At 39.9% G+C, this 18,384-nt stretch overlaps 1 protein-coding gene across 1 annotated transcript; it reads left to right on the forward strand.

The window, feature by feature from the left end:
- Nucleotides 1-554: 554 nt before the first annotated feature.
- On the forward strand, nucleotides 555-18,367 carry ptprna (protein tyrosine phosphatase receptor type Na). The gene is made up of 24 exons (XM_072397210.1): nucleotides 555-915; nucleotides 3,845-3,895; nucleotides 7,182-7,292; nucleotides 7,540-7,657; nucleotides 7,820-7,967; nucleotides 8,148-8,343; nucleotides 8,752-8,904; nucleotides 9,005-9,133; nucleotides 9,296-9,330; nucleotides 9,416-9,696; nucleotides 9,783-9,869; nucleotides 9,967-10,046; nucleotides 10,201-10,265; nucleotides 12,034-12,243; nucleotides 13,055-13,321; nucleotides 13,408-13,555; nucleotides 13,774-13,847; nucleotides 13,986-14,063; nucleotides 14,942-15,061; nucleotides 15,366-15,532; nucleotides 16,310-16,363; nucleotides 16,452-16,516; nucleotides 17,094-17,167; nucleotides 17,290-18,367. The coding sequence occupies exons 1-24, from the start codon at nucleotides 840-842 to the stop codon at nucleotides 17,359-17,361; spliced, it is 2,859 nt and encodes a 952-aa protein (XP_072253311.1). The 5' UTR covers nucleotides 555-839; the 3' UTR covers nucleotides 17,362-18,367.
- The last annotated feature ends 17 nt before the right edge of the window (nucleotides 18,368-18,384 follow it).

Raw genomic sequence — 18,384 nt, forward strand, 5'->3', positions numbered from 1 at the left:
AGCCAGGGCAATCATAAAGTTTGCATGTCTAAGGCACATTTTTCCTAGATCGAGAGAGAACAAAGTTTAACTTAAATGTTTTACGTTGCAGGGAATGGGTGCGTGTAAACATGCTCTGTGGTCTTATCCAGACTCTCCACCGCATTAAGGGCCGGAGCCATGATCATCACATTTTTATGGTATAAGTGTTCTAAATAATATCACCATTGGCAAAATATTCTACAGGATCCCACTGCTAAGAAAAAATCGTCCATACCACTCAACTATAATCCATCCATCCATCCATCTGAACTTTCTATCTTAATCCAATTCAGGGACCATAATGAAAAAAATAAGAAGCAAGTCAACGGCAGCGTCTTCAATGGAAAACATACAAACGAATTGATGACTGTGCTCAAGTTTGCTGATTTATAGATTATGGGTGGGCAAATGGGTTGAATATGAAAGTTAATGATTTCGCCCAACGTCCCCCTCCCCCCTCTATTTTTCAAAGTCGTGGTGACGTAGCTGCAGGTTGATGCCTTCTGTTGCAGAGACCTCCCTGTTTCCACAGACTGTGCGGTGTTTCCGCAGTTCTGCTATCGTGAGTCGATACTACGCTGCTTGCCCACAGTCTGTTCCCTCCTCTCCCCACGCCCGCCTGACTGGTCACTGGGAGCATTTTTTTCTCTCCATTTGTTTTTCTTCTCCATTTTCCCCCCCTCTCACATGAGTTTCTTGGGTTCAGTGTGAGCTGCCTACACTACCGCTCTTGAAAACATGACGAGGATTTAGAGGAGGACAACACTCCGCATCCTTCTATCTCCATCCCCTCTGCCGCTGTGGCGCTTCAGAGGATCATGCAACATCTTAAGCCATGGCGAGCTCTGCTCCTTCTGGCTGTGCTGTACCAACCAGCAATCTCTGAAAAATACGGTAAGGTGATGATGATAGTAACATTGGGCTTATCAGAATTTACTCCCCTGTGATATTCTCACAGTTGCTCAGTGTAAGTAGCAAACGACTTCAGTCGTACAATTCTACTGTAGGCTACTTTATCCCCTGCATATTGTTGCTGGTAAATTTATGCATCAGTAGAGGGGAACTATGCTTATCGTTCCCATATTTACTCAGATCTGTAAGTAGATATAGAAAATGGCATTTAACAGAAGTGGAGAGGAGATGGAAGATGGAAGTGCAGTGAGTATTTTATTCTTGTCTTGAGGGGAGAAAAAGAACATTATAGGCTGATTTGATTACCCGTATAACACCAATGACACTGTTTTTGCTTTTGTTAATCTTCTTCAGAGGATAGGGAAAGCCAATCTCCAAATCTAGTTGCAAATGATGTTGCACCATACAATATGAAATGAAAAACTGAAAAATTACATTTGAAACCTAAAAATGAGAGAAAGAAATATGTTATTTTCTATATATTGATACCAGAAACTCATAGGAATCCCATTGTGCACGAAATACTGCCAGTGGTTAATATTTCATGTCTTCTTTATTAAGTGAAAAATTAATTAAATTGTGTTTTTACTGAACAGCCTCATTTTCCACTCTCTGCAACAGAGACTACTATGACGCTGACAGCAGTAGGTGTCATGTTTATATTATTAAGAGCAGTGATAGTTTCAGATTGAATATATCAAACTGATTATCACTTTGACTGATGGTTCTTTTTGTAGAGTGAATAATTGAACTGGCACAATTTGTAAGGGTCTGAAGGATGCAACAAGTCCATTTTTACATCATCTTATTATTTCATTTTTCCCCATATAATTTCAGTCTGCCTGTCTATATTGCATGTGAACATTTGTGAAATGATTTAGTGATTCAGATTGAGACCAAAGAATTGTTTACTATCTTTTCCTTTCCCCAGCAAAATATGACAAGTGAACCATACCATCAGCTTGCCCCAACCCTGTATATTTGCCATGTATATATATTCAGTCCTGTTATTTATTTAAGGTATATTTCCATTTTTTTTCTCCGAAGTAGAATTGCTCAAATTCATTAAACAGTATTGAAGCAGGTGGTTGCAGTTGAATTGTCAACATTAAAGGCAGCGTGCAGAAATACCAAGGAACAGAAATATACCTGTACTCGCACTAAATTCACACAAAATGCTGGTAAAATGCCCATTGTTTTTAGAAATTGCAGTTAAAAGGTGTGCAGTCCTTATATTATTCAAGAAAAAGACAGACAGAGAAACACAATGAACAATCAACTATGACAAGCCAAACTGCAAGATTTCAACACTTTGGAGAGAAATCAATTGCCACTGTTGCTCATCTCATCGGTTCACTTGTTAACACTTCATTGCTTCCATCATTGTCATGTCACACATGAACCCATCCACCTGTTTCTCTGATAAGTCATCCAGCCATATGTCCAGCTGTCTATCCACACACACAAGTGTTATGATGTTCCTGCGTTGACATCTCAGCAGCCAGTTATTTCCTGAGGGGCAGATGTCTTGTTGCTATGACCAACGCTGTTGTTGCTGACCAAAGTTAAAGGGTTAAATAGAACCTTTGTGATACTTTACCATGCTCTGGTATTCATTTTTTCTATTTTACATACATAGCAAACAATAATAACCATCAGTATAATGATCGAAAAATCATGTTATTTTTGCCAACTGAACTGTCAAACCTGAGGAAGCTGACTTATTCCATTTTGCTCAAATAGAGCTGCAGCCTGGGATCGTAGCATCTTAGTGTTGATGATGTAATGTAACATTATGTTAAAATGTGCTGGTGTTTTGTCTTAGATAAGTTCTCATTGCCAAGAAAATAAATTGTTGATGTGTTCTTAGAAATCAGCTTTGTTTTTTCACATGTTGCTTGTTAAAGAACCACCACCACCAAATGTCACCTTTACATTGATCTGTGTTTGACTAGCACAGACCATTAACCCCGAGTGTTTTGTACTACACTTTGGCACCAATAAAACAAAGAAGAATCAAATGAAGGCTAGTTTTAAAAGACACCTTGAAAACACTACATTTCTGCGCTGCGTGTATACACTGCTGCCTGTGGATATGAGTCACTGGTGCGTCAAGACACTTCGTCAGAATTTTTTTTTCTCACTTTTCTTTTTTCATTGCTGTGTTATTTCCTCGGAAAAAACACTCAATTCAATCCAGGGATCCATCAGCTCAGTCAAACAGCTACTCATCAGCTATATTTAGATTACATTTTGACTCACATTGTATATTTGCCATTTAATCATTTATGTATTTGCACCCTTTACATCCACGTATATAGAGGACCTCTGGATATGAAAGACACCTGAGCTGTGGCATTAGAGAGAAAGCCAGTCAGGGTTGTCCAAGCATATTCTTCTGTGCTGCCTTCTTATCTACAACCGGCCACCTGCTCCTTCTCACACTCCAAGGTCTTACTCGCCAAACTAAAATAAGAACTGGTTTAACTACTCAAAATTAAACACAAAGGAATTAGCAAAAATACTAAAGACTACTCTACATGATGACCCGCTGTTTATTCATAGTAATTATCTCCCTCTTACATGTGTAAATCCGTGCTTTAGATACTTAAGTTTGGAGTTGGTGAAGGAGAGTTATTGGCTAATGGGTTTAAGTGAGTATTTAAATGGTCTTTGTGCCATTACATAACTGTTGTATTCATATATTAGTGGGAAGGACAACTGTAGCATAAAAGAGATGCAGATCACTGTTACTGCGTGCATTTCAGTCACCAATTGTGCTGTACATTTTGAGACTAATTATAATGAGTAAACCAGTAAACCACTAAATGTGATTTAAATAAGCAGTTGCTATGGAAATGACTGCAAAAGATTTTAATCTCCCAGCTCTCTCATTGTCTTTCTACCACAGGTTGTCTGTTCGAGAGAAAACTGTGCACAAGAGATCAGTTCTGCTCGGATGGTGAGTACCACACATTCTCGCATGGAGTAACACACACAATAAAATTTTTCACAATCACACTTTTTTTTTTTTTTTACTTGGTCATTTAATTTTTTAAAGCAAATTACTTTTTCTAATCCTTCTGTATCTCTGGCAAATTAGATTTTTCACTCTGCAGCTGAACACGCAGGCAAAAACACCTTAATCGCCACATTAAGCAAGCTGACACAAAGATTGTGTAAATAAAAAAAAGTCAAGGATTTCTTTTCTCCCTCTGCCTCATGTGCGATCGTCTCTCCGTCACCTGCCCCTCTCCTTTTCCTCATCTTTATCAAAGCGCCTCCTCCACCCCACTGTCTCCATGGTAACACTGACATCACAGTGAGGTCGACACCCCCACAGTTGTTGTGCTAATACAGTGATGAGTCACTGACGCGCTCTTACGTCCTTCTTTGTGGAAACTGCTCTTACGCACACACACACGATCATTGAGCAGAATACTAAATGGATCAGTGCATTTGCTACCCAGGAGCACATAGAGACACATGCCTGCGTGTCTGAGGACAGAACATATTTCCACAGATTGTGGTTGTTATGAGCTCTTTCCTCTGCATTTATTCAAAAGTCTATTATGCAATATGGACTATAAACAATCTTTGCTTTTGTTAGACGCTAACAAAGACTAACTGACCTAATATTCTTAAATTATTAGTCCACTAGGAGCATTACCACAATGTTCACAGATACGTACTTCAAAGAGCGTACTCAACCACTGCGTTGTGCTTAGATGGTCGAGGTCGTGCCTGCATAAGACTGCACGGAGCAACAGTAAAAATCTTAAGAAAACAGGAAGCTATTTGGGGTCATAACTAATGGACACAACACCAGTTTGTCTATTTGTGCTTCCCATTTGTGTTCAGAATTAAGACTTAATGATTTTACTTGTTGTATTGTATGTTTGATGTCATACTAAGAACACAAGTGTGCTGAAGTGTGTGACATATACAATACAAAGGCTACACGGTAAACTTTAACTTTGGTCTTGGCGAAGGAACCAACTGGCAGGGTTCTGAAGATGGAATTACCATTCAGAAGACCATTTTCTTTGTCAGTTTAGCTTGTCATCCACAAGATTGGTTTTACCAATGGTAATATTAACAAAACATGCATACGTTAATCTTGCATAAAAAAATTAATAGCTTTATCAACGCGTTCACTTTGGCGGCCCTAGTATATATGTGTGTCCCCCTCCCGCAACCCTGAATTGGTTAAAGCGGAGTGCTGCTCTCCGGTGAACACAGGAGCAATAAACATCAGGTGTCAGGTCAGCCCACTGAAGAATGTTTGAATGTTCCGCTTTAACCGATCATCGAAGAACATACAAATACTCTTACACTTTTTGTGGTAAGTCACAAGAATAAACGACCAAGCGTCGCCAGTTGATCAGAGGCTTTAGCTTGGAATTGTGCAAAGAGGTATTATGTCCAAATACTATAAGATTCTTTGAGCCATTGTGTTTGAAGAGTATTCTGAATACTTGAATTTTGTGAAAATTAAAAAGTCAATATGTTCCCTGCACAAAAAAAGAGAACAGAAAGAACCAGCCTCCAAGTCGAGCCCTGCAGTGAACAACATGAATAACAACAACGTCCTGGTCCTATCTTACATCATTATATCATAAACAGTCATTTTGTTATTGTAGGACTGTGTGTATGAACAGATTTTTTTTACTGGGAAAACTATGTGCAATTTTATAACTTTATGTGTCTGTGTTATCTAGCTGATTCTATATCTGGCTGAGACATTTGCCTATTTGACACCCTACCACAAAGAGGTATATGTCGTCCACTTGTTCTTCATTAGACTGAGTTGTGAAACAGATAGATGGATAGAGATAGAATTGCCAGTATATTTTGCTGAATGCTTTCAGTGCCATGGCCTACCTTGAGAACTGATTATCTAAGAATCAGCCCAAACACTTAACAGCAGTTTTTCTGCTACAAATGTCTAACAGATTTTAACCCAAGGCTGTAGATGTTGTCTAGCAACCAAAATAATGCTTATAATGACCTTTTAATAGTAGGTGGTGAGTTCTTCTATTGAATTGTTCTGATCTGGTAGGCAATGGTAAGCCACAGATAAAACTGAAATATATATGGGCTATAATAAATCCTGGTACAAATGTACATGTCTCAATTGCATACTTTTTCATGTTAGATTTCAATATAGCTATTTAACAGCTGGGCTTGACACATACACCTCTTTCGAAGTGGCTTATAACTGTTTGGTTTCGCGGAAGATTTTTTGCAATAAAAACACTCTAACCCACTGTGATCTGTCCGATATAATAATTCACCTCTCATCTCTCTGTGGTAGATTAGGTTGTGTGTGATTTAACTGGTGTAGTGACTGTGATGACTCATCATTGCACCAAATAAAATATAGTCTCCCCTGCTTTATCTTCACTCTCACCAGATAGCAATCAACAGTGCTAGTTTTCTCATGTAAATACCTAGAGTTTTATATGATGAGGATTCAGTGTTAAAAAAAAACCTTTATACTTTGTCAAGCTTAAGAAGGACACATCTGCGTTTTTGAGGAATGACAGCGTGAGCTAAAGGTGACGTAGAGCTCACACCTGGTGCACTTCTTTAAGAATGGATTTATTTATGATTATAACAAAAGAAAATTTCACAGAGAATTCTACAATAGTAAAAGTCATTATTATTTATGTTGCTATGAGTTTGAAGGCAAGTTCACAGCTTTCATAGGACTGTTGAAATATTTGTACATGCACATGCGAACTAACAGGTGCAGAACCTTCTAACAAGGACCGTGGCAAGCAGTATAAGTGTGGGGGCTGTACTTCAGAATAATGATTCACTGTACGGTAGTGAAGGGTAGGAAATGATAAGAAGGCACTGTGCATCAGTGAGAGCGAACCATTTTTGCTCATAAGTGTTTCAAATGTGTACAGTTAAAGAAGAAGATCATCCCAAAAACATTTATGATAATGAAAATGAGCTTTTCTTTTATATATATATGAATATATTAACTGTATCATGCCTTTATTCTCATAACAGATACTTTGACAAACAAGGTAAATCAATTAATAATCGATTAATAACATCTCACTTTTCTTCAAGTGTTGCAGTTAGCAATGACAATGCTTTTCTACCTCTGTCGTGTCAAACCATTCATGATCAAACCCATTCTAAACTGTGACATAATTTAGACTAGTAGCCACACCGGTGACTGGAGTTAAAATGTTTCCCTCCTTTGTGTGTATGCATGTGTGTTTTTCCAGATGGGTTGTTCGGTCAATGTCGAGGCTCCAAGCAGGACCAGGTCCAGTACCAGGTGTCAGTTCCTGTGCTGAAAAGAATGCAGGAAGTCCTCAAACAGCTCATGCTACAAGGTAAGGCAGAGTATGGAAAACATTTACAAAGCTAAAACTGTTAAGGTGAGTACCACACAGAATTTAGTTGGCTGTGATGATACATAAAGTCAGCATTGATGTTTGAATAAATAATGAAAGAAATCCAGTCTTAGAATGAGCACTTCAACACAGTGCCAGTAAGACAGATATGAGAAACCGCGTTAATTCAGAAACTTTGTGGCGTCCCTTAATTGCAGTATTTGTGTGTCTGTATATGTGTGTGCAGGACTGTCATGGCAGGATGACATCACCCAGTATATTTTATCAAAGGAGCTGAAGAGAGTTCCCCATACAACCCTTCCGTCAAAGCCAATCTCCTCATCGCCCTCTCTTCATTCGTCTCAGTAAGCATTTTTACTGTAGCTTTAATAAGTAATGTACATTTACACATACGTACGCACACACACACACACACACACACACACGCACACGCACGCACACACACACACGCACGCACACACACACATCGATCTTAATCCTGTATTTGTTTTTGTCCTGGTTGCTAGGTCCAAACAACACATCTCCCACCACCACAGCTCAAAGTCAGGGTCTACACCACCTGGTGGCAAATATGTGGACTACATGATTGTTGAGCCACCTCAGTCTCCAATGCGCATGCAAACTGCATCAATGGATCCATACACATACCACCAGGTATGCCAACAAACACACGCAGTGACTGTATGGATGCTGAGGAAAGTCATTTACATGTTGTGCTTGACATGATGTCTTTAGATCCAATACAACACCACAACTTGAATATGAAGTCATACAATAGTCTGACTTCATACTAAAAGATTATGAATAACAGCGTGCTGCTTCTGCCAATCACAGCACAGGTACCAAGATGAAGCTGAGAGATCTCTTATGGGTGCAGGAGGGGGTTATGCTCGTCCCTCTTCAAGATCCCAGGCCAACCAGAGAGAGAGAGAGCGTGATAGGCAGCTGCTACAGGAAGCTCTGTCTCTCTACCTGACAAATGCGCAGCCCTCATATCGCCACCGAGGGGCTGCCTCCATTGCACCTGCAGGTAAATAGAGAAAATCTGAAAAAAAATTAAATGGATGCTGGATGCGTTTAAGGGACTCTCAGAAAAGGTCGATGTGCTTGAATGCTGTAGAAAATTAATTTTGTCATACTGTACCATGTTTCTCAAACAACCAGCTAGGCAGGTATGATGCAGATGTTGTTTTGTGATGAAGTCATGTCAAGAAAAAACCCTTTGGAGCACAAGTGGGGAATTTCAAGCATTTCATGAACACCTGTGGGAGAGAGGAAAAAACCCATATGATGTTAATGTTAAGTTTTGTACCTTTCTGAAACTTGTTACATCCACAAATATATTTGTTATAAAAACAGCATAGAAGTTAAATCAGTAGTCTGTCTTAGATGTTACACAAATTACACCTTACAAATTTACCTTATATTTCATGAGCAGGTCTGCCTTATTATGATGACTTGGAGTTGGAGATACCGGTGGACTACGTGGAAGACTACACCTTACAGGAGAGACTTGGCACTGCAGGCAGGCAGCAACCCTTGCAAAATAAGAAAGCTCCTCAGGACTTAAATGCCTTGTCTGGAAACGATGGTAAGGAAATTGTATTTAAATTAAGTTATACTTAATCTATCTAAGGTGTTTAAGAGAACTACTGTGCAACTTAAAAATAACTCCGCCCTTCTTTGTTGAGATGGCTTGCTCCAGAGGATGTTAGAAGTTTACCTCAGGAGGTACAACGTTGATCCGAGGGAGCTGAGTCAGGAGCAGCTCTACAAGCTGGCTCTCATACTGCAGCTTCTGCAGGGGCAGGACAAAGCAGGTACAGGTTCCCTTTTTATGATGATCTGAATGTTTTAAATAGAAATGAAAATCTTACTCTTCTGTGAACTGAGCAAATTGGAAAGACAGGTTTTTGCTAACACTGATTAATGTTTTATTGTAGTATCTGTCTGCATCACTGTTTTTTTTTCTCTCAACATAGATCCAATTGAGAAAGACCTCATCACTCTCAAGGAGGTATGTTGGTTCCTCGTGTTAGCCATGATTACAGAATCTAATCCTACACCTTTTACAGTAAAAGGCTTCCTATCATCCTCCTTAGATGCAGCTGTTAAAAAAAGAAAGTGTGTCCAAACCAGAGAAGCCTGCTGCTGTTCCTGGTCCCCCTGATGACCCTCCTGCGCCTCCTGCCCCTCCTGCCCCTCCTGCCCCCTCCTCTGCCTCAGTCCCAGATACACCTCCAGCTAAAAGTGCCAGCTTGCCCCCATCTGCCTCCAAACCTCCACAGACTGTTCCTGCTGAAGATTGGCACAGCTTTAAGGAGTCCCTTGTTGAGGGTGCAGGAGCCAAAGAGGAATATGGATATATCGTCACTAACCAGAGGTCAGCATCTTATTGGCCATATCAACCATAAGTAAACAGGATATTTATCATAAGTTATGATAAAAATATATATATTTCTTCTTTAGTCCTCTGAGTCTCTATGATGGAGTGAAGCTGTTGGAGCAACTGGCTAATAAGATACACTTGACAACTAGCAGCTTCATCAACATCAGGTAGCGCTCCAGTAATGTGGATGTCTGTGTCAGCAAGTTACTACATTACTGTTTTCAAGGATTCAAAGTGTGTGGCCCTGTGTTTGTGTGTCACTAGCGTGGTCGGTCCTGCGTTGACTTTCCGCATCCGTCAAAACGAGCACAACATGACGGCTGTAGAGGTGGCCGCTAAAGCCGGTGAGACTCGTGCGCACACATAAACACCTAGATTACATATCAGCACTTACGTGCGCACGACCATGAAGTGGAAAGTATACGTGGGCTCTCCATTCTGTTGCTCTCACAATTTAGTCCATTTTCTCCAAAGTTGTTTTTTTTTTCACTTCAACAGTATCTGAGAAGAACTTCCTGGAGTCTGAGACTGGCCTGAAAATTGTACAGAGTGGTGTGGGAGAGGTACTTAATAAACACACAGGCACACTTCCACGGCTTTTCTATCAGTAACACACGGACCAGTTGTCAAGGCAACAGAGATCTAATCTTTAGTCTTTATTCATTACCATTGCCACTTTAATCTCATCATTTTATTATCAGACATGCAAGCTTTTTTTTTTTTTTCATCATCTAAATATACTTTATCTATGGCTGTCTTTTGTGATTATGATGACTCTTAGCTTACGGATATTAAGTAGCCAGTCCCATGAAATAATTCAGATATAAAGTTTAGTCCTTAAGAATCCCAGTATGAATCAAAGACGAACAGGATTAGTTGGGACATTATGTGGTTTTAAATGTGAAGTCTATATTTGGTTTTGTTCAGTGGAACATTTTTAGTATTTTAAGTCATATTAGTAAGTCTCACCCACACAGTAACCTTGGCACTACCTCACAGACAAAAGCAGTGCATTTATCTCACATTTAAGTTTTTGGTGTTTTTTATAATTCATCGCTATTCTTTATGCTGTAATGCTGTGAGTCACTCATTTTTGTGTGTGTTTGTGTGCACTCCTGTGGCCTAAATTAATAATCAAAGTGACACTTTGTAGCAACCGGTTTTTCACTTGTTGCCATGGCGTTTCAACTCCTCCATCCCCCACCTCCCCTTGCTATGGCTCACAGATCCAAGGTGCTATGGCAACTGTCACACGTGTCATTAACCTTATTAGCTGCCTATTAGCTGCTGTTCACACAAACGGCCTCTGGGTTATAACTGTTTAAACCAAATAACAGTATAATGTCCGTATACTGATTGCTTTTGAAGATTTTTTTGTGCTGACACTAAATTTGTTTTATATTTTGAATCATATCATTGTGATGTTTTTTTAATTATTGGAAGGGCTTGTCAGTGATTTCTACTTTACTTACACAAATTTAGTCTTTGGTTTCTAATCTATTGAGTAAGTTGTGCTCTAAAGTCACTTCATGGATGTTACAAGCCAACTGTAATAGCTATTTCTCAAACTGGGCTATAGAATTCCTCCTAATCTGTTGTGTATCAGAGCATGTCTCACGTAAAAGTTAGTAGTATCTTAACAAACAATGGTCCCTATTTCCTATTTGATTACAGTTGTCTCTTCTATAAGATAGATCTAAATCCAGTTCAGTAACAGAGTTACTTTCTGCCACTGACCTCCAAAAATGAATTTGTCCTGTCAAGGCTGGGAAATATTTTCCCTTTGCTTGTGAATCTGCTGTTCTCCTTCTGACTGACAATTTGAATAAACAGGAGTGATAAGATTTTGTATTCATCTGTTTAAACACAAGATCCCCAAACTCTAATGGTGATTTCTGTTAATGTTGAGACTTCTTTTTGAAAGATGGAAATGGAGTGATACTGTGCGGCAGCACTGATGTTTAACATGTCACATGTTATGGCTGGTTGCTCTTTACTCGGCCTCAGCTGGCTTTTTAATGGATTCATGGGATATAGCACCTTGACCTTTCAGACCCAGGTTTCTAAAACCCAACCTCAGCTGCTCATTAAGCACACAACGCTGTCATATGTGCTTGCCGAGAATCTAATCCGCCATTAAACTGAAACGAGTGACCTTTGAATTTCAGTGAGGAGAGCAAATCCTATGGAGCAACTGAGCTTGGGTTTACCACTAATGTGTAGAGAAATATGAGAGAGAGATGAGATTGCAGTCTCATTAGGTAATAATCAGTTTTATTCATAGTCCTTGTCCTCTTCTTCACCACTGTTTGTGGTTTTCTTTTCTCCCAGAGAATAGATGCACATGGTCTCCCTCAGGTGGCCCGGGTTTCCCAAGGCTCCAGTGGGACAGTCATCACCCTTGTTTCCATGGCTGTTGTGGGGGGTGTGCTGGTACTGGCCATGGCCATAGCTTGTTTCAGGCACTATGCTCAGCAAGTGGCCAATGGCAAGCTTGGCCTGGGTCCAGAGGGAGGAACAGAAACACACTTTGACTACCAGGTGAGGCAATATATAGTGACCACTGGCTTGTGAAGACCTTTAAAGTGTTTTTTAGGTATTTTGGGAATTTGGGGTAACCATCTATAGGGTTAATGTGACGGGAGTATCTTTTATGTTGCATTTTGCCAATGTCTTGCTGTTACAATAGAATGGAAGATTATAGGAAGCCAAATGATAAATGAAGGGTTACGAATGTATGAGTTCACATGTCATAGCATCGTTATTGTTATTTAGAGCAGGCACAACTTTACACAAGTGATACAAATTGTGTCTTGAGTTAAGCACTTTATGCTCATATTGATGCAATAATAATGGAATGGAACGGCTCCCATCGATTTGAATGCTCTTGCAAAGGCACAACTCGGTCCCTCCGTTTGTCGCAGGATTGTCGTCTAGCTGTGCCTACACCACGCTTAAGACAATCCAAACTCTTTCATGTGTCATTCCACGATGGTGGAATGACCTAAAGAGTGCTACCAGAACAGGGGCGTCCCTGTCTATCTTCAAGAAACTTATGAAAACCCAGCTCTTCAGAGAGCATCTCCTATCTTAGCACTTACCTTGTACTTCCCTACTCTGCACTTTATCTTTCTGTACTTTCCTCTATGCCTGCACTCTACCTCTACTCTGTCACCTCCGACAGAGTCTGACAAGTGGGTTCCTTCTTTGGAGTTTATTGTAGTTTATTGTTAGCTTTTTTTATATAGCTTGTTATATCTTCTTTTGTAAGTCGCTTTGGATAGAAGCGTCTGCTGAATGCATAAACATAACATAACATAACATAACATAATGCAATTTTAACATATTTCAGGAGCTATGTCGGCAGCATATGGCCTCCAAAACCTCCCTGTCCCGCCAGGACTGCATGAGTGGGGTGACTGCTGGCATGGCTGGTTCTGCCATAAGTACTGGTGCTGGTGGACGGAGGGGCACAGACACGTCCCGTGTCAGCAGCGTCTCCTCCCAGTTCAGTGACGGCCCGCAGCACAGTCCATCCTCCACACACAGCTCTACCCCATCCTGGAGTGAAGAACCAGCCCAGCCTAACATGGATATCTCTACTGGTCACATGATACTGGTGAGGGAGGACAAAGTCAATGAGGTGCTGTGGAAACAACCCCTGTTGAGCAAATAATGATTGCCCTTTTGCTGCCTTTCTTGCAGGCATACATGGAGGACCACCTGCGTAATAAGGACCGACTGCAGAAGGAGTGGGAGGCTTTGTGTTCCTATCAGGCTGAACCCTGTTCAGTAGCTGTGGCTCAAGACCCGACCAACATGGACAAAAACCGACGCCCTGAGGCCCTCCCCTGTTAGTTCATCTATGTGCCACACTTTCTGATAATTTCTGTCACTTTTATGCATTTACAGATTTGAAATTTAAAGTGAGTGTCAAAATGAAACAGTGGGAGTAGCACAGATGTTGAACATGTAGCACTTTATTTCCTTCTTTTTTTTCAATTTAAATATGGTGGGAAATTTATTGCCTTAACGGATTCATTTTATTGTTACTATTCTCTATTTTTCTAGATGATCACACTCGCGTGAAGCTGAAGACAGAAGTCAACCCGAATAAACAAGATTACATCAATGCCAGTTTTATAGTAAGAAAATCCACAATTCAATTCAGTTCAGTTAAATTCAGTTTTGTTTATATACCGCCAAATCCCAACAAATGTCATCTGAAGGCACTCCAAAGATACAGTCCAAGAGTGACTCTTGTTTTTCTCTCTGATCTGCAGTTTGATCACGACCCTCGTCAACCAGCTTATATCGCCACACAGGGACCTCTGCCCCACACCGTTGCTGATTTCTGGCAGGTCAGTTCAGTCTTGTTGTGTTTTAGTTTAGTTTAGTTTTTTTTTCCAACTCTGCCGAATTTGTTTTTTTATTTAAAGGCAAATTTCCCAAATAAATGTGGCATTGTGTTGTATGTAAATAAGAACAGAGTGCAATGGCTTTCAAATCATTTAAACTTTGTTTAATTGAAAATAGTCAAATAAAAAAAAAAAATTATAAATCGTAAGTATCTCCCAATGTCATTTTAATAAGGTAAGACAAAAGGGTTGGAATGGGGGCACGTGTACCGTGTTGCTGCAGTGCCTCCTTTTAACACTTTGACCCATCATATAACACATCAATACTTCAAAGGGACAATATTTGCATCCATCTTGTCCAATTTCCCTTTTTGTGCACACTTGATTCTTCCCCTCAACGCTTGTTCCTCCCACATTCAGGACAGACATTGTGATAGAGTAGGTAAGGTAAAAGGCTTTTACTCAAATAAGACATTCTTACTTCCTTTTAAGCTGACATGAATTAAATGTGACCTGTAACACATCTGCATCATATAAATATTTTTTTGTTCCAGCATATTGCGGCTGTATTTTCTTATTTCTGAGTATCAGGAGGTTTGGTGAAAAAGTATGTATTTTACTTAATTCAGCTCACAATGTGGGATTGGTATATCCCACCTCCTTCAAACATCACTGGTTGCAACGTTGCTCGTAGCTCGTAGCTCTTCCAGAAAGCTTCCTCTCCCCTCTGGCCACATTTCAGAATAAGAAACTCATTTGGTTGTGAACCATTTTCAAAACACAGACAGAAAGAAGGAAGAGAGAAGAGAGGAGGAAGCACAAACTGGACAAAGCAGACGAGCCTCATGTCCTTGTGTGTGCTTTCTGTCATCAACCTGCAGATGGTGTGGGAGAACGGCTGCACGGTGATCGTGATGATGACCGCTCTGGTGGAAGACGGAGAGAAGCAATGTGAACGATACTGGCCTGATGAGGGCTCATCTCTCTACCACATCTACGAGGTTCATTTCCAGTTGTAACATTAAAGTAAACGATACTAGATCTCAAAAGATATACGGACAGGAAAATAGTCTTGTAGTATTTGTATTAAAATGTTTATCCATAATCTATATTTTATTCTATCTCCTTACTATAGGTGGAGTTGTTTTACTCTAACATTTCTGTAGAAAAATATTGATGAGTCAATAATCCTTCCATTTTGAGGAGACTGCTTAATTTCTCTATCACAAACAAGACATTATTTGGCACCCTTTGCTTTATCTTTGTCTGCCACCCCTTCCACTCTTCTTTGCCTGTTTCTATCAGGTCAACCTGGTGTCGGAGCATATCTGGTGTAAGGACTTCCTGGTGCGCAGCTTCTACCTAAAAAATGTCCAGACACAGGAGACAAGAACCTTGACACAGTTTCATCTGCTGAGTTGGCCGGGTGATGGCATCCCCACCTCCACTCGACCACTGCTTGACTTCCGCAGGTAAAAAAGAAAAAAGAAACTACACACTTACACACATACATAAATATACTGTCCCTGCATGGCCCATGATTTTAACAGGTGCCACAAGACTCAGTCTTATTCTGAAGGCAAACTCAAAAATTCGGTATGCAGTGTGTAAAATATTACGTTCAACTCCATCTGATTGCCTTCATCACATCCATCACTTCTCCTTGTTTCCTACTTTCTTGTTCATGAAACACTGTCTAATCGATTATAGCATCTTCATTTAATGCTTTCTCCATCCACCATCTTGGCTCCCTCTCCCTCTCTCCCAGTGTGCAGGTTGATAGGTTTGTATTTTAACATCTCCCAGTGTCATTTTTGTGGTTTGCAGCTAGTACTCTGGCTCCAGTTGCATAGTCACAAAAATGAGCATTGGCAGGTGTGATTGGCTGCTGCAAGAGGGACAGTGAAACTGTTGCTTCCTCTCCACCTGTTCTATCCTGTACCCACATGTCACTGTCTTCCACAACCACATAGTCTCTGCTCCTCCTGTCCTGTCAGTGTCCGTCACTGCTAGTCAAGTTGCTTTTATCTGTCCTTCAGTGCACATTTCCACAGGTCCATTCCATACAGTTCCATTTGGTTTGCTCTTATTGTTATTAATTCAAACACAATCCACCCATACCTGAAGCTGGTTAAGAAAACTCTAATCCTTGTGTTTTTTGAAAAATAAGAATAAAAAGTTGACAATAAAGTGTCTGTCTCTGTCCTTTGTTCTCTTATATCTTTCTGTCCTTTGTTTCTGCTTTTCAGGAAGGTGAATAAATGTTATCGAGGACGATCCTGTCCAATCATCGTTCACTGCGGGTAAGACAAAAATAAATACTGACACTGTATGTGCAACATAAATGTTTTGTGACATAATGTCTTCATATAATGGGTCTCTCTCCCACAGTGATGGCACCGGTAGGGCTGGCTCGTACATCCTCATTGACATGGTGCTGAACCGCATGGCCAAAGGTGAGGCACACACATACACACACCACACAAATAAGCTTTATCAGTTGTTGATCATTTTGACACAAGACCCAGTAATTATCCAAGGTAAACATAATTTTAAGAGAACATCAATCAAAATCAATGCATTTTCAGTGAATGTTGCATATTGTCAAATGCATTACCTGTTGTGGACAGCAGAGGGAGCTATGTTCAATCTGTTGGAAAAAACAGCATTTGCTTTAATGATGCTACACCTATTTAAAGGATTAATGCATCGTTCCGTTACAGTCCCATTTTATTTATCAAACAGGGTGATTACTTTTTTAAATAAGATCAAATGTACATGCAGTATGGCCTTAAGTCTTTCATTTCAAGATTGGAGCATTATTAAAATCAGTCCATCCTTTCACAGATGACACACAAACGTCTTCGTTGTTTTTTCATATGTACAGATCTCAAAATTGTCTCAATAATAATTTTTTTTAAAAGCATCATAAAGTAAAGCAAAATCGTGAATATGGAAACCTAAGCCATTTCCCCCTGTTCACTTTTTTTCAGAAGTTGAACTAATGCTGTTACTGTCTCTTGTTGTCATTAGGAGTGAAGGAAATCGATATTGCAGCCACACTGGAGCACATTAGAGACCAGAGACCTGGCCTGGTTCGCACCAAGGTACCAACTGTCTGTGTGCACTTATGTTTGTGTGCAGTATTTCAGCATACTCTCCTATTATCTATAATTCAACATAACCCAAAAGTCTTCACCTGCCTCCTTTCTGTTCTCCTCCTGATCAGGACCACTTTGAATTCGCCCTCACAGCAGTCGCTGAGGAGGTGAACGCCATCTTGAAAGCTCTGCCGCAGTGAGACACACTGACGACGCATTCGGGCACAAAAAAAAAAAATACACTCACCAAAGGACACATTCATGTGATGTGTTCGTGTACGTCCAATACCGTAAGTGTTGCTCGGCCACACTTGGAGCTGCTTTCCAACCTTTTCATTTCTTCTCTCTCTGGGAATTTACACCTTTTTGGAGTTTGTGAATGTTCTTGGCAGGATGCAAATAGGAACAGAGGATCGCATTTCTTCACAAATAAGGCACAAATTTCATCTCTGTCTTTGCTTTCTGAATATTCTACCTTATTATCCAAGGATGCAGCCATCAGTTGTGAAATTAACTGAAACAAAACCTTTGTGCCTGTGTAAATCCAGACGAAATTTCCTCTCTATTCCTCACAGGAGAACAGAATATTTGTTGTGTGGTCACACAGTCAGATAGGGGAGAATATAACTCTATCAGACTGTTGTGTCATACCATCAATTGTTAATGCCATCTGATTCAGTTTTTTCCTTTAGTTTTACTGGATACAATTACCTCAAATGATCAATCAGCACCAACAGATATGTTGTGTTGTAAATATTAAAATTGGACCAATGTTAAAAATATTGTTAACTTACCAAATATCTATAGCATCAATGAAACAAAAATAAGGTTTCTATTGATTTAACGCTCTGGGTGTGGTGTTTTGTGTCCACCAGAATACTGTATATGACTGTCAGGTGTGTTGATTTCTGACAAGTTATTTTATTTGTGAGGCTCGTCTTTGCCTTGCAAATGTAGGTGTTTTGCTCCCAGCACAGCTTCTTACTGTACATTGATTATAGTACACACCATCTTATCTATATCTGCACAAAAAGTAGCTTTGTTTGCTTTCTTTTACTGTCTTACTCAATGTACAAACTTGTGATCGATGTATATAATTCATCCTGATGATTGTGTTTATTTCATGTAGCATACAGACACAAAATATCTATAAAAATGTATTTTTGACTTGACTTGAATAAATGTGTGATGTGATGCAGCAGAAAACAAAACAAACAAAAAAA

The sequence above is a fragment of the Leuresthes tenuis genome, unplaced genomic scaffold (genome assembly GCF_036924035.1).
Source record: "Leuresthes tenuis unplaced genomic scaffold, fLeuTen1.0.hap1 SCAF_12, whole genome shotgun sequence".
NCBI classification, from domain to species: Eukaryota; Metazoa; Chordata; class Actinopteri; order Atheriniformes; family Atherinopsidae; genus Leuresthes; species Leuresthes tenuis.